At 49.0% G+C, this 25,530-nt stretch overlaps 9 protein-coding genes across 9 annotated transcripts; 6 read left to right on the forward strand and 3 right to left on the reverse strand.

Moving 5' to 3' along the window:
- The first annotated feature begins 4,228 nt into the window (after positions 1-4,228).
- On the forward strand, positions 4,229-5,146 carry F5147DRAFT_673325 (uncharacterized protein). Its single transcript, XM_041435723.1, has 3 exons — positions 4,229-4,251; positions 4,304-4,321; positions 4,378-5,146. Exon 3 carries the CDS (start codon positions 4,430-4,432, stop codon positions 4,670-4,672), a length of 243 nt encoding a protein of 80 aa, XP_041297638.1. The 5' UTR covers positions 4,229-4,251; positions 4,304-4,321; positions 4,378-4,429; the 3' UTR covers positions 4,673-5,146.
- Positions 5,147-5,206: 60 nt separating this feature from the next.
- On the forward strand, positions 5,207-7,010 carry F5147DRAFT_673335 (uncharacterized protein). The gene is made up of 12 exons (XM_041435724.1): positions 5,207-5,511; positions 5,566-5,630; positions 5,692-5,774; positions 5,821-5,958; positions 6,021-6,048; positions 6,104-6,239; positions 6,301-6,318; positions 6,382-6,412; positions 6,474-6,543; positions 6,595-6,655; positions 6,707-6,739; positions 6,792-7,010. The coding sequence occupies exons 1-12, from the start codon at positions 5,356-5,358 to the stop codon at positions 6,900-6,902; spliced, it is 930 nt and encodes a 309-aa protein (XP_041297639.1). The 5' UTR covers positions 5,207-5,355; the 3' UTR covers positions 6,903-7,010.
- Positions 7,011-7,335: 325 nt separating this feature from the next.
- Positions 7,336-9,074, forward strand: F5147DRAFT_673338 (white collar 2 type of transcription factor). Its single transcript, XM_041435725.1, has 5 exons — positions 7,336-7,655; positions 7,722-7,941; positions 8,023-8,416; positions 8,465-8,539; positions 8,587-9,074. The coding sequence occupies exons 1-5, from the start codon at positions 7,361-7,363 to the stop codon at positions 8,692-8,694; spliced, it is 1,092 nt and encodes a 363-aa protein (XP_041297640.1). The 5' UTR covers positions 7,336-7,360; the 3' UTR covers positions 8,695-9,074.
- A 1,346-nt stretch (positions 9,075-10,420) lies between these two features.
- F5147DRAFT_649020 (WD40-repeat-containing domain protein) lies at positions 10,421-11,875 on the forward strand (the record flags this gene model as incomplete). The annotated part of the gene is made up of 6 exons (XM_041433314.1): positions 10,421-10,493; positions 10,554-10,639; positions 10,692-10,912; positions 10,964-11,146; positions 11,197-11,324; positions 11,376-11,875. The coding sequence occupies 6 exons, from the start codon at positions 10,421-10,423 to the stop codon at positions 11,873-11,875; spliced, it is 1,191 nt and encodes a 396-aa protein (XP_041297641.1).
- Positions 11,876-11,916: 41 nt separating this feature from the next.
- On the reverse strand, positions 11,917-12,359 carry F5147DRAFT_751064 (DASH complex subunit Dad3-domain-containing protein; the record flags this gene model as incomplete). The annotated part of the gene is made up of 3 exons (XM_041440180.1): positions 11,917-12,043; positions 12,097-12,195; positions 12,243-12,359. The coding sequence occupies 3 exons, from the start codon at positions 12,357-12,359 to the stop codon at positions 11,948-11,950; spliced, it is 312 nt and encodes a 103-aa protein (XP_041297642.1). The 3' UTR covers positions 11,917-11,947.
- Positions 12,360-13,234: 875 nt separating this feature from the next.
- On the forward strand, positions 13,235-14,546 carry F5147DRAFT_628526 (uncharacterized protein). The gene is made up of 3 exons (XM_041432738.1): positions 13,235-13,531; positions 13,579-13,733; positions 13,781-14,546. Exons 1-3 carry the CDS (start codon positions 13,375-13,377, stop codon positions 14,393-14,395), a joined length of 927 nt encoding a protein of 308 aa, XP_041297643.1. The 5' UTR covers positions 13,235-13,374; the 3' UTR covers positions 14,396-14,546.
- A 2,862-nt stretch (positions 14,547-17,408) lies between these two features.
- On the reverse strand, positions 17,409-20,234 carry F5147DRAFT_673353 (heterokaryon incompatibility protein-domain-containing protein). Its single transcript, XM_041435726.1, has 3 exons — positions 20,029-20,234; positions 19,745-19,972; positions 17,409-19,689 (listed from the first exon to the last, which is right to left on the reverse strand). Exons 2-3 carry the CDS (start codon positions 19,964-19,966, stop codon positions 17,545-17,547), a joined length of 2,367 nt encoding a protein of 788 aa, XP_041297644.1. The 5' UTR covers positions 19,967-19,972; positions 20,029-20,234; the 3' UTR covers positions 17,409-17,544.
- Positions 20,235-20,244: 10 nt separating this feature from the next.
- On the forward strand, positions 20,245-22,358 carry F5147DRAFT_673356 (acyl-CoA dehydrogenase NM domain-like protein). Its single transcript, XM_041435727.1, has 10 exons — positions 20,245-20,530; positions 20,582-20,665; positions 20,721-20,995; positions 21,047-21,121; positions 21,170-21,366; positions 21,422-21,512; positions 21,568-21,659; positions 21,712-21,806; positions 21,860-21,953; positions 22,004-22,358. Exons 1-10 carry the CDS (start codon positions 20,384-20,386, stop codon positions 22,120-22,122), a joined length of 1,269 nt encoding a protein of 422 aa, XP_041297645.1. The 5' UTR covers positions 20,245-20,383; the 3' UTR covers positions 22,123-22,358.
- A 222-nt stretch (positions 22,359-22,580) lies between these two features.
- F5147DRAFT_833733 (uncharacterized protein) lies at positions 22,581-24,834 on the reverse strand. Its single transcript, XM_041443883.1, has 4 exons — positions 24,094-24,834; positions 23,871-24,037; positions 23,385-23,814; positions 22,581-23,327 (listed from the first exon to the last, which is right to left on the reverse strand). The coding sequence occupies exons 1-4, from the start codon at positions 24,796-24,798 to the stop codon at positions 22,872-22,874; spliced, it is 1,758 nt and encodes a 585-aa protein (XP_041297646.1). The 5' UTR covers positions 24,799-24,834; the 3' UTR covers positions 22,581-22,871.
- Between the last annotated feature and the right edge of the window lie 696 nt (positions 24,835-25,530).

The following is a 25,530-nucleotide window of genomic DNA, read 5'->3' on the forward strand; positions in this document are numbered from 1 at the left end:
AACTCCAAAAAGATCCTTGCACAAATGACAGACCTTCAGAATAATTATGAGAGTCTACGCGAGAAATACGTGGAACGGACGGAAGACCTTGCTCGCTTACGTCGCGAGATTGGCGAGCGTCACCGCACGTCATCTGGCGGAACTGTTGGCGGTACGGCTAAATACGAAGAGATCGTTGGACCTGTCATTGAGGAATACGAGAAGACCATCAGCGCCATGGAGGCCGAGTTAGGCCTCAATCGCGCTGCGCTCAGGCTCACCAATGACATGATGGAGGAAAAAGAAGAAGAGCTCGCCCAGGTCACCGAAAGACATTCTGCAACTGAATTATACGTTGAAGAGCTCCGTACGCGGCTGGCGAAGCTTACAGAACGGGAAGCATCAACTGAGGTTCGTAACGACTTTGTTGAAATAAAGGCACATTTCTAATTGAATTCATTCAACGCAGGCTTACGTCCGTGATTTAGAAGAGAAGATGAAATCTTTTGACGAAACATCTATGTCATCGAGCGAGTCACTGACTGACCTGAAGCGCGAGGTCTCCCGTTATAAAGAAGCCGAATCGCACTCAGCCTCATACATAGCTGACCTCGAAGCTCGCCTCGCCCGCTCTGACGAATCGGTGCTAACCTTGCAGCAGACGATCGAGCGACTCGAGAATGACTGTGAACGTCGAAGAGAGGAAGTAGATGCTCTGACGACACGCTTGGAGAACCTTAACCGGGACGGTGCTAGTTGGCGGACTGATCTCGAAGAGAGGGAGAGGAAGGTTAAGGAACTGGAGCAGAAGATGGAAGCCTGGGAGCGAAAGAGGAAGGAAGCCAACGAAGACCGCATCCGACTTGGTGACGTGGTTGGCGAGGTTGAGCTGGCGAAACGTAGTCTCGAGTCCTTGAACGGCGGGAGCACCAAAGTCAATTTTCCTACTACTTCCGGTGCCAGCACGCCAGCTTCTGTGGACCTTTCCGTCGAGAATCAACTGGTCGCCCTGCGGCAAACTCACGCTGCGACACTCACAGATCTCTCGTCTGTTTCCAAGAAGTACCAGGATGCACTTCAGGAGATTGCTGATCTTGCTGCTCAAATTCAGGAAGCTAAACTCAGCAATCCGACGATCCCGGAGACTTCGGCCGTTGATAAAGCGGACACCCCGTTATTCCGTCGGCGAATGACATCTTCCAAGAGTCGAGAGGGTCTTACTGAGCCTCTATATGATACAGCTGGTCGACGTCTTTTTTTCAGGCAAGCAGCCTCTGTAGATTCTCTTCACGGAAGGTGTGTTTCGAATGACATCTGTCTTTCATCGAGTCTGATTTTTTTTTTGTAGAGCATTACATCAGTCGTTGCCGCAATCACTTTCGCTTTCACAGGAGCTCTCATCAGTCAGGTCTCGAGAGACTTCGATATCGAGTCACGGAAGCAGTGGTTCTGTCTCGTATTCTCCATCACATCGGCCGAACCTCTCCATATCTCTTTCCAGTGTTAGTGGTGCTACCACTCCCGCTGAACAGCGCTCTGCGGTGAGCATGGAGAAGGAGATCATGCGCTTGCAAGAGGTTCTTAGGGAGCGTGAAGCTGAAATTGGCGTTCTTGAGTCTTCGCTGAAGGACAAGGAACAGACAACGCCAACTCTGGTTGCATCGCAAGCTCTCCAATCCACAGAGGCCGACGATTTGACACACCTTTCCCCCAAGACGATTCAGAAGTTCGACGCCGTTCGAAAGAGTATGAAGCTACATCACGATCTCATCCCTGATGTTGATGTTGACGTACCTGATAACGATGTCGATGAATCGCTTGACAGGTTAAACGAACTTATGCTGTATGTTCATAGCACATGTCTTATTCTGTTTTCTGATTACTCGTCTATTGTCCAGGTCCATGGCACAGAAGGAGTCTCAGCACAAAGAACTCGTTGACTCTCTTCATGGTCAACTTGCTCTGGTGCAACGTGCGCACGATGAATTGACCAATCTTTCTAGGGATCAGGTAGGCAGACAACTGCTGACTACCATGCCTATCAGACACTGATTACATGCAGGCGCTGAACATGTCGACTGAACTTGAAGGTCTTCGTGCCAAACACCACGAGGATCTTTTGGATTTGGAGACAGTCAGGCAGCGTGAGGCGGAGCTTCTCGCATCCATCAAGATAGCTCAGGAGAGTCACGCCGGCGAGCTTGCGGAGCTAAGGTCTCAGCACGAAGATGCTCTTCGTGCGAAGGGAATTGAGATCGAGGAATTAATCTCTCGCCTGAAAGACGAGCATCAGACATCTCTTGGTACTTTACGAGATCAGCTGTCAGAGGCATCTGCAGCTCTGGAGAAGGCCCTCGAGGAGCATGAGAGTGCGTTCGGCAAGCTCCAGGCCGAACACGACGAGGTCCTCCAGCGACATTCTCAAGAGGCTAAGGAGATTCTCGAACGTACTATCGAGGAGCATCAGAACGCTATGGCCGAATCCAAGGCCGACCATGCAGAAGTCTTGAAGTCCAAAGACGAGCAAGTGGCTACCGACCTCCACCGCACCGAAGAGGAGTACTACAATGCGCTCACTAAACTTCGCAAGGACCACGCAGATGCTTTACAAAGGCAAGCTACGGAAGCTGCTGCGATGCTTGAACGCTTGCGTGAGGATCACGCTAGCGAGCTTCGCATGTCTGAGAAAGCTCGTGAATGCTCCTTGTCAGAGTCGGAGTCGTCTCGTGATTCAGTGCTCCGTGAACTTCAGGATGAGCATGCTGCTGCCATTGCCAGGAAGGAGGCTGCGTATGCGGAGGATGTAGAGAAACTCAAATCTGAGCATGTGCGCCTCCTTTCGAACAAAGAGGAGGACTACAGAGCAAGGCGTGAGCATCTGAAAACCGAGCATGCCACCGCTATGGCTGTCCTCAGGGAGGAGTCGGAAGTTCAAGTGGAGCAGCTCACGAAGGCCTTGGCGCGTCTGGAAGAAGAAACAGCTGCCACAGTTGTGAAGTTGCGCGAGGATCATGTATCCGCTACTCAGGTTCTGACGGAACAGCATACAACGTCACTGCTACAGATCACTCGTGACCACGAAGAAGAGACTGCTCGACTCAAGTTGTTACATGCCTCTGAACTCAACGACGCAGTTACAAAAGCTCAGAAAGAACATGCATCCCTCCTCACCTCCCACGCAGCGGCAATCACGAATCTCAAATCTGAACACCAGATGTTACTTGCCGAAGTTCAAGTGTCCCTCGTCGCTGCTCAAGAAAGGCATGCTTCCGACCTCCAAGAGTCTCGAACAGCAAGTGAGCATATGCTTGCTGAGGAACGTAAACGCCTTGCTGCCACCGTTACCGACCTTGAGCAGGAACACTCTGATGAGCGTGATGCTCTCCGCAAGGAACGAGATCTTCTCCGTCAAGAGCTGGAGTCCCATAAAGTCGCGATCTTGGATGTCCAGGAACAAAGTGAACGAGGAGTACTTGCAGAGAGACAGCGTTCACAGTCAGCCGTAACTGAGCTCGAGGAGAAGTACTCTGCTGAACGCACCACGATGCGCGAGGACTACAAAGCGCTTGTTCAGGAACTTGAGGCTCACAAAGCTGCCGCAAGCGACTTCGTGGCTGTACGTGCACAGTACGAATTGGCCGTATCCGAACAGACGACCACCGTGGCATCCTTGGAGAAAAGTTTTGCCGGTGCACAATCGGAGAAAGTAGACCTTCAGGCGCAGGTCACCAAACTGACGGCTGAACTGGAGAAGACACGGTCAGAACGGGCCACGTTTATCCAGGAAGCATCTAAGCGCGAATCATTGGTTGACGAGCTTGATAGACATCGCTCCCTTATCGCTGAGCTACAAGAGAACCTTCAGCGCGCTAAGGACGAGAAAGATAACTTGCAAGTGGAGAGGAATAAGCAGGAGACTGCTATGCGCGACATGCAGATGCAGATTGCACGCACATCGGTTCAAGAGACCTCGACACCGCGAGCAACACCTGATCGCAATATCCCTTTTACTCGTCTCAACGGTATGGGCTCCAAGCTTCCTCCCCCCACACCCCCGCCCTCCATGCCACCGCCACCAGCACCGAAAGCTCAGGAATCCCAGTTCAGTTTATCTACTCAATCTTCTACTATGTCTTCGAAAGACTCTACCGACTCTTCTGCTACGTCGGTTGCCTCTGTACTTGCACCAAGCGGCCCTCAAGTAGACTCTAAGGCCATCGCTGCCAAGCTCGAGGACCAAGCGAAGCATATCGATGAACAGGAGGTGATGATCAAGACACTCAACAAACAGCTATCTCACTGTGAGAGTGATTTGGCTACTCACATGGATCTCGTGAGCACACTAGAGACATCATTGAGCGACTCTGAGAAGAATCGTGCGTATCTGTCCCTGCTTACCATAGTGTTTGAGCTAACCATTTATATTTGTCTTGCAGTTCGCAAAGCGCGCATGCAAGCAACGGAGCTTGCGAGGGAACGAGACTCACTCAATTCCCAAATTGAGGGCCTTCGCAACGAGTTACAGGAAGCGCGCCGTGAGGTTGTTACTGTTCGGAAATCGATCGTGGAAGAGAAACAGTCCCTCGAATCGCGTCTTGACGAAGAACGACGTGCGAAGGAACGTGCTCGTGCGCAGCTCGACTCCCGGATGGAGGAGCTACAAAAACGGAAATCGAAGTTTGCCTGTCTATAGCGTGCCTATCAAGTCTGCATTCACATCTTTTCGGCCTGTGAGTTGTTGCGACTCGTGTCGGACCTTTATGCCTATTCTTTTTGCACCTTGCTTATTATACCAGTTTTCGCGAGCTGCGAGATCGGTTAGCGATTATGTCTCTTGTGTCCTGATACCCCTTGGTTGTGGAGCTAGTTTATCGCGTCTACTATGGGTATCCCTGGTATGTTTGTCCGTACTGGCTACTTCCCTTGTTATAATATGATATAGTTCGGATCTTTGCTAACTCGTGTTTCGGTTATGATCCGCTTGAACGGTGTCAACGTCACCGTGGCGATTATGTCGGCCGCTGTTCGCGAGTCATATACGCAACATGCCCTCGGACATTCCAGCATGGGAACCTAGTAGAAAATACTCCACGCTGTCTAGTATACGATGCCAGTCTTCGAATTCTGAAGTCTGATGAATGTACGAGAATCAATGTGTTTGAAGTCGATTTGAAGTTATGATTTTTGTTGTGAACGTTGACAATTGTTTGAGAAACAATCTTCCCCGCGGTTGTATTCCCCGCAAATTTGAGGTGGAGAAATGTCGTAAGTGACGTTGCTGTCGGACCGGCTTATTATGTAGTAGCATAAGGCTAAGGCGGCGACTTTAAATTCCATTTCACAAACTTTGCCTCCTCCCACCCTCCGTCTCCCACTATGTCCCTCAGCTTTTTTGCCCGTGCTGCCCCCGCTGTCCGACGGTCAACAGTCCTCGCCCGCACTGTTCAGTCCTCTGTGAGATTCCAGAGTAGCGCGCCAACGAAACAGAAACATGTTCCCCGTGTTCTTCCTGCGTTCTCTCTTGAGGGAAAGGTAGGCCTTTCTATTCGTCTTTTCGCTTGATTGAGTCGTCTAACTATTTTATAGGTCTGTCTAGTCACTGGTGCTGCCAGAGGTTTAGGTAATGAATTCTGTCGTGCATTCATACAATCGTTCGTCTTTTTGGACACCTTAATTTACCGTGATGAAGGACTGATCTATTTTGGATTGTAGTGGATGCACGGAATTGGCTATTGTTGATCTAAAGGAGAGCGAGGCGCAAGCTGCTGCTGCTGAACTAGTCTCAAATGCATGCCGTTCGTAGTCTGCTGTATTCTGACGACACTACTGAAGAGCATCAAGTTAACAGCGACATGACCCCGGAAGACTTTAACGTGATTGGCGTCGGATGCGACGTGTCATCAGAGTTATCTGTTCAGCGCGCATTTGAGCATGTCATGGACACGTACGGGCGATTGGATTCGGTGGTTGCATCTGCAGGTAGATTCCTCCGTTTGCCGCAGCATTCATCAGAAACGTGACTGATATAATGTGATGCCCAGGAATTGTGGAGAATTACTCTGCATTCGAGTAAGTCGTTCGATATGTGTTGGAGCGTTCCTTGGAGCTGACGACCGGATCATAGTTACCCATTCGACCGGATAAAGCGCTTGTATGACATCAACGTGCATGGGGCCTTCTTTACTGCGCGAGAAGCCGCTCGGAACATGATTCCTCAGGGAGGAGGCTCCATCGTCCTTGTTGCTAGTATGAGTGCATCGGTATGTTAATCTGTGGAGACGCTCTTCTTTGTGAAATGCCTCTGACGATGTGTCTGTGCAGATCATCAATATTCCGCAGGTGAGTGATTGATTCCGGGATAAACTCATCGAGGGGATCTAACCCTAATCGCTTCGGGGATAGCCGCAAACACCTTACAATGCTTCAAAAGCGGGTACGTCCGCATTCTACCTGGTGTCAATTGCAAGGTGACTGACACGATATCATTCTGATAGCGGTCCGTCACATGGCGTCGAGTTTGGGAGTGGAGTGGGCGAAGAAGGGTGTGCGAGTTAATACACTGAGGTTCGTGTTACGTTTCGCGTGTCCAACTGCGGGCTGATATGGGTCATGAAGTCCTGGATACATGTTGACAAAGCTTACCAAAACGATCCTCGCCCATGACCAAGATCTGAAGGTTGGTGGCTGTTGGTAGACTTGTTCGGTTTGAAAGCTAATGGTAGTACAGAAAACCTGGGAGAGCCTGACGCCTATGGGCAAGGTGAGATTAGCCTAGTTGATTTAGACGCCCTACTGACTGGGTGAACAATTAGATGGGTGAACCAGAGGACTTGGCTGGTGCCATTGTTTTCTTGGCAAGTGATGCATCTAAATTCATGACTGGAGCCGAAGTTCGCGTTGATGGGGGCTACTGCGTTATCTAAGCCACTCGTTCTTGTTCTTTTGTTATGCAAAATGTTGGGAGTAGAATCACATAGATTTTTTTACTAGATTAATTTCAGCTGTTTATAATACATGATTTTATGGTGTCCCGCTTCCGAACAAAGTATAGTACTAGGTTTCCCATGGTAAGGTCTGTGGAAGCACGATAAGAACTTACTCTCACTTGGTGGATTTTATTACGTCTGTATCCAATATTCAATTAAATTGTTTTAATGAGACAAATATTGTTATTGAATCAGGCCAAAGATAGCAGGAGATTAAAGTATCCTATTATGCTTAAGGCCAGGCGCTTTGGGGATAAATAACCCAAAGAGGGCTAACGGTTCAGTCCGATGGCGGCCAAACCTGAATGACATCATAGGTAGCTATTATAAATTACACTTCAATTCAAATCGCATATTATTGGGTTTTTCACCTACCTCGAACACGAGTCAAAATCATGTCCCTAAGTTCGCAACATGCGAATCTCACCCATAGGCCTTCCTCCCTGTCCAGATCTCAAGACACCCCACCCTCCTCATCTGCTAACATACCCACTTCCACTATATCATCTACTTTTGAATTCACCAAACGGAAACGCTGGGCAGATCTTCTGATACACGAATTGTCAGAGGCAATCATCCTTGTGCTCTCAAGCGAGTCCAAGGTTTTATTTTGCTCAAGGGCCGTCTCAGAATTACTGGGTTGGCGAGATACAGAGCTTATTGACAAGGATATCCTCGACTTTGTCAATGGTGAGCATGCTTACCGTCTTCCAGTCGTGTTACCCGCGTGTGCTCATTTGTCATTCATTTCTTCAGGCGAAGATAAGCATGCTTTCCGTGTGTCATTTGAACAATCACTACGCTTGCGCATGGAAATGTTATCTTATGTTCGATTCAAGTGTCAAAGCGAGTATGCTTCTCCTGCCAAGGAGGTCCTCTTTGAATTGAAGGGTTACCCTCACTACATCGATGACGAACAATACCCGCGGTGCTTTTTCGCGGTGGCAAAACCATACCCGAGTCGGAACACAGCAATGTAAGTGCATAAGCATGAATACATAAGTTAATTTTAGCGTGGTTCCTTGGCTGTCTGATGGAACTTTCTCGTACTCACTAGGTTAAACACATTCCTCGAACTCAAGATTGAAAATGAACGGTTACAACAGCGCCTCGCCGATCTCAGAGTCCGCATACCGTCATCTTCTATTGCTCAAACTGGTCAATCGATGGCTTCCATGTATTCTACACCTTCTGGTAGTTCTCGTGGGCCTGTATCAATGGTGACCCACCGCCCTGTGGGCGATTTACCCACCACGTGTTATGCAACCCATCAGACGAGCATGTCGTATGATGATTTGGTGACACAAACAAATCATCATCAACCACGGGGATTTACTGATTCTCCCAACGTGTACACATACGGTAGCTATGCTCATCACGATGATGCCGGTCAACAAGCGCAACAGCCAACAGAAGACAATTATGGCGACGATGCTGCCAGAAGGAAAAGAGTGTGTATCGCTATCGAACGGGAGCATTTGAACTTATCGATAACCCAGATCCGCAAGATGCACGCCGCAGAGCAGTACGTATGCGTTACTTGTGGGCGTACAGATTCCCCAGAATGGCGCAAGGTCTGTCGCTTGCATCTTTCATTTTCCGTTAGTTGATGTCTTCTCAGGGCCCACAAGGGCCAAAAACCCTTTGCAATGCCTGTGGTTTGCGATGGGCAAAACAAGTACGCACCAGACAGGATGAAGAACAGCCTAGCGCTGGACCTAGCACCTGAATTCTATTCGGCACGCCGCACCTGTCGGCATACCGCCTTTCACAGACATATTTTCCCCTCAGTTGATGTTGAGGGTTTGGCTGTTTGGTGGCGTGCGGCCATCTTGCAAATGATGCCTGCGAAAATAATCGCTGAGCTGTTGGACCACTTTAGGGTACCAGTTTTCTTGCATAGAACACTTATATACACGATACGTAATATGTATATTAGACGTTACCCTCGGGATAAGGCTGCGCCGGAAGCTGTGTCTGAACCTACTTGGCGCGCCGCGATCCGATAATATTGGAAGTCCGTGACGCGTGAATTGGGGCGGGGCGGGTCTAGACAACCAAAGTAATTTCATACCGTGCCGATGTCGGACATTGAATTTAACAGCAGGCAAGCTGGTGTCGTCTACTGACTCCAAGTATAACCAGGCCGCTCGTGGATGTCGTCTCGCAAGAATTCTTCAGCAGTACACAAGGTATGATTATGTATTACAGGTCGCGTGGTACACCGGGGCAAGGTTCTGCATGTGTCTCACAAGGACCTTACCAAGTCACTATAGACAAAGCTGCTCAGGAAAAAGCCGACAACGATTACAATGTTCGGCTCGCTAGCATCACACAAGCACGACGAGCTCGTCACTATGGCCGAGCAGACTGCACGAATCAAAGAACACTTTGCAGGAAATCCAGTTAGCCCAAGGTTCGCGGGAGTTCTTGAGAAGAAACGAACAGAAGACATGTAGGAAATGACCAGTCTGTATGGAGTTTGCGCAGACTTCGCGCCAAAGTATGGGAACATGTCTGGGTAACGCATGTCTGTGATCGGAATGTTCCGGGCGGTCTAAGGTCTGCATCACCGCAACCACCCTGCCCTGCCGTCTAAATCGGCCACCATCACGTATTCCGCTATCTATGTCAAGTGTTATGCCAATTAATCTCGACATCCTTGTCAGCTTGCCGTCATGGTTCTAGTCACCTGGAGGGAGGACATGACAACTGTAGACTGAGAGCTGCGGACAACGACATGGCGTTGGCAGGCGACTAGGAAACAGGCCAATACAGAGGAAGTAGTAGATGGACAGGCGAACGTGAGAGACTTGCAGGGATCAGAATAGATGGAGGTGATGATCCTGATGGCAGGCAGGCGGGGTGATAGTGACATCGTGCGGTGGCCTTGACGACTCCGGCGCTTTCTGAACGAACGAGTGCTGCCACAGCGTCGATGGCTTCAACTGCCACCAGAGTTTCCTGCAACCTCCAGTGCATCCCAGCCTGGTCAAGCGCTACCATCGCATTTCATACATCCGTCATCTCACTAGTTTCAGCACTCTCGAACCGCATACACCATTGGTTCTGGCTCAACCCTCACATCCGGTGAGTCATGGACTTCACAATCCATTTATGTATCAATACCCACTGGTACATCCACAATTCACATACATTCCCTCAGCAATTTTTACACAGCGTTAATGATTTGCGATTAGTTCTCTATAACTCTACGTACCATACTTGTAGCTCACAGATTTACCAGTAACATCTCAATCAATTACTGTTGAGGTACACACCATTCGCGAATCTACTGCCGAGCAGACTGACCAGTGTGACCGTTTGTGACATGGGTGTAACCCACGAAATAGTCCACTGTAGCAATCGTTTGTAGTGTATACGGACTCCGACTCCATCTGCAGAGTAGACTGCTCGTCCTCTGCGCCAAACGCTGATAAATTAGTTACGACACCATGTCTACGCCAGAAGTATATTCAATCGCCAAAACTCCAGTGACGTGCCACGCATTCAACGCGGACCGCAGCCGTACGTCCTACCTCAATGTATCCTTTGAATACTAAGTAGCAAACGTTTCCTTCGTCACAGAGGTTGCTGTGAGCTTGAATGACAACAACGTCCAGATCTATGCCAAGCAGGGAAAGGAGTGGATTCTATCTGAGACACTCTCCGAGGTGTGTTACGATCGATGCTCCATCAACATGTACTGACTCACGAATTCTCCAGCACGATAAACTGATCACGTCGATCGATTGGGCCCCAAACTCCAACCGCATCGTCACCGCCTCACAAGACCGCAATGCATACGTCTGGTCCCTCTCTCCCGATCCGCTTACTGGAAACTTGGTGTGGAAGCCTACTCTGGTACTTCTTCGTATCAACAGAGCCGCTACTTTTGTCCGTTGGAGCCCCAATGAAGACAAATTTGCAGTTGCCAGTGGTGCAAGGTACGTATCCTTTTTTTTGCGAGATGATATCATTTCATAAAGTATATACAGGGCGATTGCTATTTGTTCGTTTGATGCTGAGAACAATTGGTGGGTGGCAAGGCAGCTCAAGAAACCAATCAGATCGACCGTCTTGTCTGTCGACTGGCATCCGAACAATGTCTTATTGGCTGCAGGGAGCGCTGATATGAAGGCACGCGTGTTCTCCGCTTACATCAAAGACGTAGACAAGAGGTAACGACAAGCTCTGGATTGCGGTCATATCGTTTACCTTTAATTTGTAGGCCCTCGCCTACCATCTGGGGCGAGAAGCTGCCCTTCAACACTATCTGTGGAGAATATAGCAGCCCCGCAGGAGGATGGGTTCACGCAGTCGGATTTTCTCCTTCTGGAGATGTTTTAGCTTTTGCCAGTGAGTTGCAGCATGTTTGCGTTTTCGCAGGAAGACCCACGATTTTCACAGGTCATGATAGCTCTATCAGCATCGTTTACCCTGGTGGTCCCGTGGTTTACAATATTCGCATTAGTTCTCTGCCATACGTGACTTTAACCTGGACTTCCGAGGACGCATTGGTTGCAGCTGGCCACGATTGTCAACCTGTCGTTTTCTCCGGCTCGGAGCAGGGTTGGGGCCTTATCGGCACTTTAGATGATGTCACCGCTTCCAGTGCATCGAAGACTCATGGTGCAAGGACTGGGACTGTCGGGAGGTTGAACAGTGCAGCGTTCAATACGTTCAGAAACGCGGATACGCGTGGACATACTGGAGGAGGAGACACTGCTTCTGACACGGAGTTGCTCACTGTGCACCAGAACACGATCACCAGCGTCAGGCCGTACGCGTATGGGGGTGAGGGAGTCGTTAGTAGGGTGAGCACTACTGGAGTGGATGGAAAGCTTGTCATTTGGGATGTTAATGCTGTGTCGGCCCTTACTGGAAAGATGGGCGGCTTGAGGGTTTGAAGTTATGAGTACAATTAATCGTACAATGAATAATGTGGTATGTAAGTGTGTACGAAACTCTTTGGATCAGTATCATCTTTGGGTAGTGTCAGCCATCGCGTACGCGTATCCACCCTCGATCTCTTGAACTGGTTGCTCATTGATGACGCCCCAGACTGATGCTTTGAACTGTACCATCTAGATCAGCCTGAAATTGCAGAAGTGAAGGGGTATCAGAATACCAAGGTCAAGACCAAGCCCATTTTTCTCTCCAACACTCTTAAACGCGCGATAAGATTCTCATCTGGTCCCTCGGATAGTTGTCTCGTGGTGACGGTCAACTGCCACACAGATCAGGATCATACTCATCTCAAAGATGCGGACCCACATCTTTGACATGTTGCGATAGTTTAGCGTACTCCCACAAAACATTCGCCTCCAGCGCGGTCAGACTGGGGTGCGATTCGTACGGGTTCGCATCGAACACGTCGGCGGTTCCAGACATGATTGTGAAACCCACAAAAGATTAGTCGGAACTCCGTATGACCAGACGTTGCGAGACCCGCGTTCGACTAAATCTCCAAGTTCAAGGGTCTTGTCTCAAGTACGTGCGGTGGGGCGGCAAAGTTCCTTTTTGGACTTTTCTGCCGGCGGAAAGTAAGGACATTGCCACCGAATTGATACCGCGCGATACCATAAACGGTATGTTTTCTAAAGGACTCCTCTTGGTAGTACAATTATCCTGACGTATGTTCGTTACCGTGCAATGAGACCACAGGCTGACATCCTCCGGCGGTGTAATTCATGCCTATTGATACCGAGGAGACTCGAGTTGCCGATACCACGCTTTGCGGCACAAGAGACGACCCCTAGATGGCACTATCAAAGTTAACGTACGATCGACTGCGCGACACGAGACAACGAGAGGATCGACACGGACGGTACATACTAAATCCCACCATTAAAGTCAAGTGAAAGTACATGTCTGGTGACCCTAGTCTAACAGAGACTAACAGAGACGGAATCGCGTACAGTCATCATAAATCTGGCGCAGTTGGGTGGCTCGCCCTTGTTCTACATAAAAAAAGTAACAAGATCAAGACTCGAGCCTGAGCCTCGAGCTAAGCAGCCGAGTAGCCAGCCGGCTCATTAGATCTTGCGGTACCCTGCTCAGCGGGCGACGCGAATTGGTTTACCCGCCCAAAAGTTCAGTGAGCGGGTTTGCTAACGTTGAGTAAAACTTTTGCTCTTGTTCAAATCCGGGTGTACGCGATCATGGCATAAGTACGATCGCGTTTGGTCGCGAAAAATAATTTTATCCGATACTTCCGAATGTTTAAGTGTTTCTCACGATCGAAAACTGGCTCAAAGTTGCCTTATTTGGATATCCCTCCTTGGACGCAACAATATCAGCATGCTCTCCTAGTAAACAATAGTCCTGGGATAGCCCGATCCCTTATAATAAAACAGTGCATCGCGTATCTTGCAATTCACTCCGTTCCTTTCTAACATCATCACACATGCATTCACCCCCTGTAACTTCATCACGTCTATCTGCACCAAGACCTTTCCCTCCTCCATCTCTCACTGATGTCCCTCATGAATATATCGTCGACCAGCTGAGGACTCTCGCGTCTCACTACTGGGATAGACCGCAGACTGCGGATTGTACAATCAGTAAGTCTTGATGTCTTAATTACGGAACGTTCTAATCGGTTCGGCAGTCGTACCTGTTCCACATCATCGACCATGTCCAGCATATGATTCCCCGCTCACTTCGTCAGACTCTCCCCCGGAGAGCCCACCGAGGGTCCAAGTAGACACTGGAAGGCGAGCAACGGAACCTACTATCCACGCCGTGCCTCGAATGAAACTAAGAGTGAGTCATGCTATTCATCGAAGACGCATAATCCTCATTGTTTGTAGTTGCACATGGACTACCTCTCTTCGCACTCGACATTGCTACGAGGTCTCTTCAGCGGTGCATCACCCAATGATCTCATTCACGCTGGCACCACGCAACCCCGACATCCTCCGCTGCATGTCCCGGAAAGCCGTCTTCCTTCACTTCTTCCTTCTCCGGCGTCCCACCCTGTTCTATTTCTCCCCGTTCCTGATCCATCTTCGATACATCTTATTTTTCACTGGATGTACTTTGGGCAGACAGCACTTATGGAAGACTGTCTAAATCGGGGTGTCGTGCACTGGGAGGGGATCGCGCGTAACGTGGAGTACTTGGGGCTTCCCACAGACATCAAAGTGTTCCTGGGGCGGTGGTACAGGAATTGGCTTCTTCCGGCACATAGCCGGGGCGGCTGTACAACTTATTCGCCCACAGATGATGACGATTCTGATATTGAGCTGGAACTCGATGATGATGACGACGATGATGACGAGGACGAGACAGATGACGAGGAGTACTCAATGGTGAACTCATACACGGAGGATGTAGATGGTATGGCAGAGTTTGAACGAGGCCGGACACGAACGATTCGCCCGTTGACGCGGCTATGCGGGAAACTACAGATGTGTGGAGTATGACAGGCATTTGACAAGAATATTTACGAATAGTTCATTGTATTTCATAATGGTTTGTCATTCATGGGGATGTTTGTTTGGTCTATCTTTATTCATTCTTGTGATACCCAGACTAAGTTTGAGAATTTAATTGTGGCGCCCCGCACAGCGCGTGTTTAATTAGTTGATTATTATGACATATATGATACATAGTACTTGTAATTGTGTCAGAACTGAATCTCTTCTCGTAATCCAGAGCTTCCATACAATTGTCCTCATGACCTACACTCCTGTGTCAGATATGTACAAGACAAAACTTAAGACAGAGCTTCGAGCCTTCTATGCAATTGTTCTCAAAACCTTCGTGAGCGTCAATCTCACGCGGCCAACTAAAACGTGTAACACGAGATAGGATAAACAGAAGCGAATATCCTTCACAAGCATGTCGACGATCTGGCGGCTGGGGATGCCCGTGCATACAAAGACGAGCGACAGTCCCGATAAGAACGTGGCCAACTCCGTATCGGGAAAGTGAGAAGAGCGGTTTGACAGCGGAACCAAACAAATGCGAGCCTTTCCAGATGGGTTTCACTGCGGCTACCGAGGTACTAGTACTGCGCACTCTGTGTTTTTAAACTCGAGCCTTTCCATTTAGCGGCAATCAGAGAAGCAGGTGAAGCGAATAAGCCATGACGAAAGAAATGCACAAGGCATTTGAGACATTCCGATGCTGGCATTAGTACTATAGACGGTCCGACTCCGTGTTCTAAGAACCCCGTCTAAATTAAAGGGGCCGCCGACCAGACAGTCACGGTGCGTTCCGAATTTCCATTAGTATAATTCTCGAGAAGACATACCAGGTCGTGGCCGGCCTGCGCTTTACCTCAATCGATGCCTTCGAGCTCGAGAGCGGAAGTATTAACACCCGGACGGTGCTCGGCTGAAGGCCTGCTTTGCCCCTGTCAAAGAACGGCTGAAAGAAATGTATTAATAAAATAATAATAGTGGCTGATCCCATCTGATGTCTCCCGTTCACCCTGTCAGACCCCAGGCCTCAGGGGTTATATGAGGCGGGGTTCCAATAATCACCCATCACTGTCAGCTGGACGTCCAGTCCAAAATTGACAGTTCCCCGTCAAGCTTAATGAGAATTTTAGCTAGCCTAAGAAGAACGGAAAGGTGGTCAGCGGAAATGAAAACGGTTAGTCTTGGCATACAAGGGGCTTGCGCGTTTGGATGACGTCCTGGAATCAACATACTGGAAATCACATGTAAACTCGAGCATAAGGCCAAGGGCCAATCGCACCATCAAGGACCATCCATTTTCTCGGCATCCGTTCTAGCTGGAAGACTTATGTCAGAAATGTGATCAGGCTCAGTGAAATGTACATAACCAATTGATTAGTCTACCGTAGTCAGACCCTAAGAGAATGAAGACACCGTTCAATCGGTTGAGATGGACGTTGAGAGTAAACGATAACCCTGTGGCGCTCCGAGCCGGAATCAAGACCCTCTAGGGTTAGTGCCGGCCCTGGGCGAGGGTCAAATGTATCAGTTGTTAGAACGTCACCAGTCTAGCTATATAGCCCGGTAATGCGTCATTTTGATACATGGCTATGGACACAACGTTAGTAAATTTATCTGAAACCCTGCAACTGCCAGTGGTAGACGTGACAACGCAAAGCATGAATAAACGCTTCGAGAACTTGCTTACGAGCATGCATGCCTTTGGGAGTCCGAGCAGGATATTTGGTAGCCCGTGAGATCCGTCAATTGAAGTGCCGTACGCGATAACTTATAAACTTGGATTATGCGATTCCACATGATAGCGGAGGGAGAAGTAGTTGGCCGCAAATCCAGAGCCAGCCATAAATACTGAATCGTCAGGCCGATGTAAATCCGCATATCTACCACATGTAAGGACGAAATGGTTGCTTCCGTGGAAGCAATTCACGTGACGCGGCTTCACCTGAGCTTCCAGTACTTACACACACATGCCTCTACGTGACATGAGGTGCTCGAACATGTGTGAACAAGAAAATGAAGCCAGGCGTTCGAGAAGGAGAGGAACGTACACGTTTGCTCTTGGAATGAGGAGTGAAGGACACTCGTGCAGGTTGATATCTACACCGCTTGGTCACGGTTTCGAGGCCAGTGGAAAGGGTGGGGTCAGGATGACGTATCGTGGATGTGATTTGGTAGGATGCCATGTAGCATCAGCCTAGAATGCATAAGTTTACATGAGAAATCGTTTATAGAAGTGTCGCGTACAGCGAACAGTGACATGTCGGGCTGATCCAAAAGAAGGTCGTCGAGGCAAGCTTGTTTTAACTTCGCGATAACATCCAAGGTATATGCCAGTGCATTGTCATTGCAGGCAACGGCTAATAATTTCCTATCTGGTGAAATGGATACCAGGACACTACAAGTGAGGGGCAGACCAATGGGCTGGTTGTTGACAGTTGTTGAAGTTACATGATATTCGTGCCATGGTGTCGTAGAATGTGCTTGCGATGATGTAGCCATAGATAACGCCAGTGTGTTCCAGCACTAGTAGTACGATCTGCTTCCAAGACTTTGTAGTATCCTGGCATGTCCTAATCGAGTGATCGGCTGACCCGGAGAGTTGAGGTTTTAGTCTCAGCTTTCATTCAACAAGGTCCAAAATCATTACTTACCACGATATATTTCTCAGCAGGCCTTGACGTCTTGACACTAAGACGCGATCAGCGTCGTCGAAGGTTAATTCAGAGTCGAGCACACTGCCAGGTTGCATTTGCAAGTCACATGATATTCTCGTAATTAATGGCCAAATATAAAAATTCAAAATTCAAAATGCATAGAGGCTGTGCAGCACAAGCGCTCAACTCAACCCATAAGCATCTGCAAGCCAATGCACGCCAGTCTATGCATCCGATCTAGGCATTGAAGAACTGGACCACAGAACAGACATATCTGTATATGTTGGTGGCCTCAATAAACCGTAGAACCTGCTTGCAGGTTGCACACGAGCATCCTACATAAGTAAGTAGAGATCAAACAGAACGATGTTATCTATTGTTCCATGAGGTAGCAGATCAGAGCATGAGGTATATGCGGGGCCGTATACAACCCGAATAATAATGAATTTGGAGATCCTTTCAACAATCGAAATACACTATCACAGCTAGTCATCATCGAAGAAACACTACCTTTTCCTTCGGCCGTGAAGCATTCCAGGAGACTTCATGGATGACGCCCAACCCAACACGTTGCATCAAGCCCTCATTCTGACTGACCGCCATGACATGTAAGACACATTCATGGTAATACTTGAGACTCTGTTCGTCGTACACGCGGTTCGTACCGGTACGGGAAAGAACGATGAACTCGAGGGACGGCGGAGGCATAGGGTCCAATGGTAGGACCGCAGTGCCAACCCAAATGGGAGGGGATGTGGCGGAGAGAATATTGAAGAGACCGTGGTGGAGAGATGCACCTGAATCATCGTTTTCTTCGCTACCTCGCCATACAATGCCGAAGTGGCTGGAAGTTGTGCGGAAAATGAGGGTGCCTGGTGCTAGCGGTCGATGGATGTCTAACGTCAGCTCCGTTGAGTCTAAAATCCCTGACGGAGGAGAATATGCCAACTTCTCCTCCTCTTTCATGGGATTCGATACGATCCGGGAAACCCGGCGAACATCAAGCTCCACTGTATTACCACTATGGTCCACGATATACCAAGAATTAATAAACGTTTCTACCACCGACGGTTCGCCACTACCGTTGACGATACCAAGATACCGATGCTCCGACGTGTAGTCAACAGCGCCACACCACGTAGCCCATGCCCAAGAAGGTAAAGGTAAACTAACACCATCAGGGAGCGAACGACGAGCGCGAGGCGTGTGTGGGTCATGTTGCCAGAGAAGCGCCTGATGCAGATACGTCAACATCATTCCGCAGTGAAAGACTCTAGCGGGGTCACCGAGGCTAAAGCCTATCGCCAAAGCATTTGTCACTCCAGTGAGAGCATCGACAACATCTGATTCCACGGTGAGATTGCGTCGTGTACACTCCTTGACGGCCCACATGTAACTCCCAAATGGGTCCGCCTGTGGGAAGTAATCTCCACGCGAATACCGAAGAAAGTGGCTGGAGAATTGGTGGCCTTTGCTTTCGGCGACGATGTCTTCGCAGAAGAGATCACGTCGACACTCAAAGTAGGCTTGCTGCTCAGTGAAGTATATCCGTCGGCGGGAGAGTGCGCTCTCTTGATAAGTCCAACAACGTGAATTCCATACGGACAGAGCAAGAGCCTCCTGAAGTCTTGGAGGTCCCACACAGAGATGAAGTCCTTGAACAACCTCGATATGCTGTTTTGGTGTTCTAGTTCGTGGACGGCACCCTGGGATAGGGTCTCGAGCCGACGCGCCGCCAGCGGCCATTACCGTGAGGTAAGAAAGACCGTAAACTAAATCCATAGATTTTATCTGAGTGATTTTGTCCTGCGAACAATCTTGAATGATGCATAGAGCGTCGATCCATAAGTAACGGAGACCGAGTTGTCGAGTGAATAGAATGGAATCAGTTATGGTCGCTGGAAAGATTGCCGTGTTCAACCCGCCAGGCGTGGAGCGCTCCGCTATATTATTCGTCGTCGTCCGATACTCTGTGCTGCCGGTTCCCCACACGTAACTGAGGGCAACATAACGACAGCCAGAAGGTGCGGGAACCAGGGTCATCGAGACCACGTCCACCAATCTCACATATTTCGGCAAATTCTCATCCTCTCCATCACCCATTCTCCACACATTCTGACATTCATCTCCGTGGTTCTCCTGGCACAGCTTAATCCACTTCTTTACCAGGTCGATGTCTACAGTGTTCTTCACCCTGCGACTATGAAGATCGGTTGGTCTCCCGAACTTGAAAGCGTCTTCTTGCATGAGGTAGATGTTAAGCGAACCTGCTGTCGCCCTTGAAGTAGGGTATTTCTCCCAAAATTCCTTTAGGCCCTCCATATTGATGTGGAGACGGTAGCAACGAAATTTGGGTTGAGGATAAAAGGGCCCCCGGAGACAACCACATGCCATTGAGAACAGCCGACATTGAATCCCTGAGAGATCGACGTCAGGGAACTTGTCCAACATCCATGTTCGACGGACGTGAAAGGATATGAGGCGGCAAAAACTGCATTGGTACGATTTTTGTAGGATCGATGAGAGGGAATCGAGTGGGATTTCCTCTGCCTCTGGGATGCCATCAAGGAAGATCTGGTAAAAATTCAAATTTTCACAGACGGAACAGAGTAGTGTGTTGCTGTCAATATGATCTATCTGTTCAGCCTCTTCAATCAGTTCACTGCGGTGGGGACCCAAATGAGTTCCTCACCAGAAGTTCAGTTCGTATTTGGTCTGGGTTTAGAGGAGGGGCGGATTCGGAAGTCCCATCAGATGGGATATTTGCTTTCAGTTTGCATCTCAGGACAACCAATAGCCAGATAACCAAAACTCCCAGGGCAATCCCTCCAATAATTCCAACCAGGGCCGAGACATGTGTGGAGACCGGGCTGAGTGTCAAGAACATCAAAGGGTGGTACTGTAAGCCCTTCATGATTACCTGAGAAGTGCTTGAACAATAAATATGAAAAAAAAACATGAAAGCAGGATACCTACCTGACTGAGTTGCACTATAGAAGGTCATGCGAGTTGCGATGAATTTAGTTTGATTCCTCGTGGTTGCAACAGGGCGAGGAGACGCAGCTGTATAGTACATAAGGCTGTAGAAACCATGAACCCTAATACTTGCAGACGTGTGGCAGCCAATTTGGACCAACGTTGCAACGCCAAGGCCAACAGCCTGACATTTTACTTCCTTCACGTGACACGTGATGATAGTATTAGACACGCGAAAGTATAATTATGTTCGACCCCACGGCTATGTTCCGCTTCGGACGACCAGCGTTGATATACTCATAAAACCCCTTCACTTCCCAACTTATTCGTCCTAGAATCCGAAGCTCTTTTCAGTATGTTGGCCTTAAAATCCGGTAGGCTTATTACAGCACACAAGTTCAACCTACACCGCAACCTCCGACCCATAATCACTAGTCATAGGTCGCGCCAAATCTCAACGTACAACGTTGATATAGCAGGGCTCACAGAAGAGCAAGCTGAGGTATGCCAATGAAATCATGGCCTTCAGCTACAGCTCAGCAGTATAACTTAGTTCCGCAATGCAGTAGCCGAGTTTGCCGAACGGGAGCTTGCCCCGCGTGCTGCACAAATCGACAAGAGCAACAACTTCCCTTCAGTTAGTATTAATAAAAGAATGTTGATATTCTCGTACTCAAGCGTGTTATTGTCAGGACGTCTGGGAGAAACTTGGTGACATGGGTCTACTTGGTATCACCGTTTCGTCAAAGTATGGTGGTTTGGACCTTGGATACTTCTACCACACTTTGGCAATGGAAGAGCTTTCCCGTGCTTCTGGCTCTGTTGCACTGTCGTACGGCGCGCATTCGAACCTCTGTGTGAACCAAATCCATCGTCATGGCACAGAAGCTCAAAAGCAGAAATACCTCCCTGACTTGATTGCTGGGAAGAAAGTGGGTAGTTTGGCTATGAGCGAGCCTGGGAGCGGGCAAGTTGATTGACTTACGATGCATAAAAAGCATGACTTACAGTGAACTAGGAGTGATGTAGTCAGCATGAGTTTGAGGGCAGATAAAATAGACGGTGGTTGGAAGCTGAATGGGAACAAGTTCTGGTGATAATTCAATCGTATCGTCCATGAATTGTTCTAACAGTCCCGCAGGATTACCAATGGACCGACAGCATCAACACTAGTCGTTTACGCCAAGACCGCTCCTGAGAGAGGTTCCAAAGGCATAACCGCATTCATTATCGAGAACACGTTCGAAGGCTTTTCCACGCATCAGAAGCTCGATAAATTCGGCATGAGAGGCAGTGATACTTGCGAACTTGTCTTCGATAACTGCAAAGTCCCAGAAGGTTTGTTTTTATGCACTCAATTAAGGAAAACTCATCAACTCTTGCTACTCATAAGAGAACGTCCTTGGCCAGGTTAACAAAGGCGCGGGGGTCTTAATGTCTGGGCTTGACCTTGAACGTCTTGTCCTGAGTGGCGGTCCCTTGGGGTAGGGTTATTTTATCAAACGCTTGGGACCGTTTACTCAACATTACTTCCTGAAGTTTGGCGCAAGCTGCATTCGATTATGCAGTAGAATATGTCCACGATCGCAAGCAGTTTGGACAACCTGTGGGAACATTCCAATTAATGCAAGGTAGGTTGACCAGGCTCCATGATCGACACAGCGACTGATGAAGATCTTCCAGGCAAGATTGCTGATATGTATACAAGTATTAATGCCAGCCGCGCGTATGTCTATGCTGTTGCAAGAGCTTGTGACCGTGGTCAGATCAGTCGTCGAGTAAGTAAGACCGGGAATCCAAACGCTGGTGGTTCCTTATTTTATACCGCTAGGACTGCGCTGGTGCCATCCTCTACTCTACCGAGAAAGCTATAGAGGTCGCACTGGAAGGCATGCAATGCCTCGGCGGTAACGGATACATCAATGGTTTGAATTATCTGTGATTTCGTGATGGCTGCTACTTACATTTAAACTAGATTATCCTATGGGTCGCATTTTACGCGATTCTAGGTTGTATGCGGTGGGTGCCGGGACGCAAGAGATAAGGAGGATGCTGATAGGAAGGGAGTTCAATGAGCAGTTCAAATCCTCATGATACCTCAGTGGTACTCCAGGCTGCTTTCGGACAGTAGTAGACAGTGGTTCAATCGTCCCTAGCCTGGACAATACCGTGTTTGAGCAATCATGACAGGCGTGCATAAGATTTTGAGATGAGCGATATCTCCGAATCTGACAGCATTGTATCACATTGAATTTGTATATGTTTTAGTTTGTAATGTGCAAGGTAGGGCCTCACTGAGGCAGAACCTTGATCAAAGTCGCCGCGGCGGGTTATGTAACTCAGACCGGGTTCATGTATTCCAATAAGAAAAAAATTAGCTTGTGGTAATCGCTTCGGGGAAAACGCATGTATGTTTCGTACAGTCAGGTCTAGCATAAAATGGGTTGAACGTCCGCCTGGCAATTTTCTTTGCGGTCGAGATTAGATTTCCTTCGAGTCATTTGTTCAGACGGTGGCCCGTTGTGTGTCATCAAGACTATAGTATTGTTACATAGGGTATACTTCCAATTGGTATAGGTACTCGTGTCTATTCCAAAATAAATGAGGAATAAATGATGCAGGCTGCTGCAATGAGAAAAGGGATATAAACAAGTAAGATGTCATGTGAAGATATGTGAAGTCTACGATAATGAGACTGAACAAAAACACAAGGCAGTCCAAGAGCGATCGCTCGACATCCAATAGATAATCAGAAAAAGGAATATTGAAAACAGAAACATCGAATGGGGTCAAGGGAGGCCCGATTGCATTTACATTAAGGGCCAGGAGCATCCATCACTTTCTCAGCCAAGAGAAGGAGACGGTGGTGCGGAGAACAGGTACGTGGAAGGGTCAAATGCATCATTGGACGGTGTGGGAGAGGATGGTTCTGAGAATAAACCGGATGAATCATCATCATCATCATCATCATCATCATCGTTTACATCCTCAGACGGGGGAAGAGACGATGGCGGCAAAGGAGGTTGGGGGGGAGCAGCGGTCTGCTTGAAAATTGACAATGAGAAATCACTCGCGACGATTGGTATAGCATGGCCAGATGACGGCTGCGCGGGTTGTGGTTTAGGTGCAGATGGGAGGGGAGTAGAAGTCTGGTTCGGGGTACCCTGGAAGGCCTGCAACGGGGGTGCGACAGCCGGCTGCTGCACAGTGGTCGGTTTAAATGAGGGTTTCGGAATGTTGGATTGCATCTTGGGGAGAGATGGAACTCCCTGCGAGAACGCAGGCCAGGTTGGGACATGCTGGATCATCGACCTTGCGTCAGTTCGTGTGGCCTGCAGACTGAATTGTTGACTCACCGAGCTCGATGCAGGTCCTCGTGCTTTCAAGGTGAATTGCTGATGAGACATCGCGAAGGGGGCCGTAGCGCCAAACGTGCTATTCGCAGCGGCTTGAATAGCATGTGGTGGGGCAACATGCGAGGGCAGGGATTGTTGGTTCGCGGAGCCCGATGCAGGTCCTTGGACTTTGATGGCGAATTGTTGCTGAGACATTGCGACGGAGGACGCAGCGCGAGATATGCTATTCCCAACGGCCTGAATAACATGCGGTGGGGCCACAGACGGGGGCAAGGATTGTTGGGTCGCCGAGCTCGATGCAGGGCCTGAGGAAGATGCGAAAGTGTTGTTCCCAAGCGCTTGAGAGTTTGCTTGAGCCAGAGTCTTCTCCCTATTTCTGGTGCACTGTTGAGAGCGTTGATGCCTTTTCAACGCATCCTGGCGGTTGAAACTATAAGAATAAACATCTCAGCCCATGGTCATATTTGAAATAAGAGGAGTACTCACCCGGTGCCACATGCTTCGCACACATACTTAAAATTTGATCCAGTATGCGAGACCGTCTCCGTTACATGTTTATGAACGCTGGCCTCCAGCATCGGACGACAGCTTCTGCATGCGTTTTTAAGACATTTCCACCTCTCTTTCCCATCTGTACCCGGCGGCACGAGTTCCTGATGAAACAGCTGTCAGCCGGATGGTGAAGACCAGATAAATAAAATTGACTCACAAAATCTGGATTGCCCTGAGGACGTTGACGTTTTTCTCTCGTGCCTTCGGTCATGTCATCCTCATCAACCGCCTTCCTCTTCAAACCCGTAGAACTTCCCCCCACTGGGCCTACAGATGGTACTTGTGGCATTGGCGCAGCATCTGACATCACCTTCACCTGCTGGTGAGGCGGGACCTGCGCTGCAGGAGCAGGGGGGGCTTGCATTGGGGCACCGTGATAAGGTGCTGCAGCAGGCGCTGCACCATGAGCTTGAGGTCCGGGGTAGCCACCATAATAATTTGGTGCGGGTGCGTGGTAGCCGTACCCTGGCCACTGATACATGGGACCTTGAGGATTGTAGGGGATGGGCGGGGGAGGAGCATATCCGGCGTTCCACATCGGAGGCAGACCTGGAGGTCCTTTCCCGGCGAGCCCCGCAGTCTCTTTGGCGATTTCGTTCAGTGCATAAAGAGACGGCCCAGGGACATTCTGGTTTTGCAGGGCAGGCGCATTCGAAGGGTACGTTGGTGGATGGGAGGGCTGAGGCTGGGGCTGGGGCTGAGGCTGGTGTGGATTGAATACGAGTTGAGGCTGCTGCTGCAATGAGAAAGGCGGTTGGCCTCCTTGAAGCTGGACCTGCGGCTGTTGAGTTGACGCGTTGAAAGTGCCATTCAGGCCGGAAGGTGCATGTCCCGTGGAAGATGAAGAGTTGTTGCCGTTCATGTTGACGGAGGGAGAGTGTTTCGGTGGCGGTAGGTCCTAGCGCGTAGTAGTAGAGAAGCAAATTGGATGAGAGTAAGTATACAAGTTAGATAGCGAAGTGCAGTATCTGGAAGAGAGTAGTGAGGAAGAGAGAAGAAACACAAGTACTCAGTTTTTAAACTGTTGAGTTTCCGCTTTAAACATTTAAAGCAACTGAGGCGTACCTTCCCCTTTCATTTTGTGGACCACAGCGTGTCGCCCCAGCAAAGCGAGGTATACAAAAGGAGTCCATCCACAGACCATATATTTTTTTCCAACGGGCAATAACACGACACGCAGTGTACCCGGATATTTCACTGCACGACTGTGGAAAACTCAATTGGTTGGATTGTCGTCCTCCGAAGTTCCAAATAGCTTAGGAGATATATGCAGCAACTCATTTTTCTTCTTAACAACATTGAACGCGACGCGCCGCATCAGAATTTCAGATTCGATTTCGTCTTTAGCTGCCTGTTCATGGAATTTCTTCGTGCGCAAGGACTCGTCGTTTTCCTCAGATGCTGCCGACAGCTATTGACATGGGACATTGCATGCTCGATAATTTGATTGAAAAAATCTATCAACACGAACAGATCAGACAGGAGTCGCATGGTTAACGATACAAATAGGGGATATCACGTCCAACGATGTGGCACGTGAACGAGCACGTGTCTCTGATTGCCAGTCCACAGTCTGCGCGGAGATCGAATCTAC

Source organism: Suillus discolor, assembly GCF_016758755.1.
Source record: "Suillus discolor strain FC423 chromosome Unknown F5147scaffold_6, whole genome shotgun sequence".
Taxonomy (NCBI): Eukaryota; Fungi; Basidiomycota; class Agaricomycetes; order Boletales; family Suillaceae; genus Suillus; species Suillus discolor.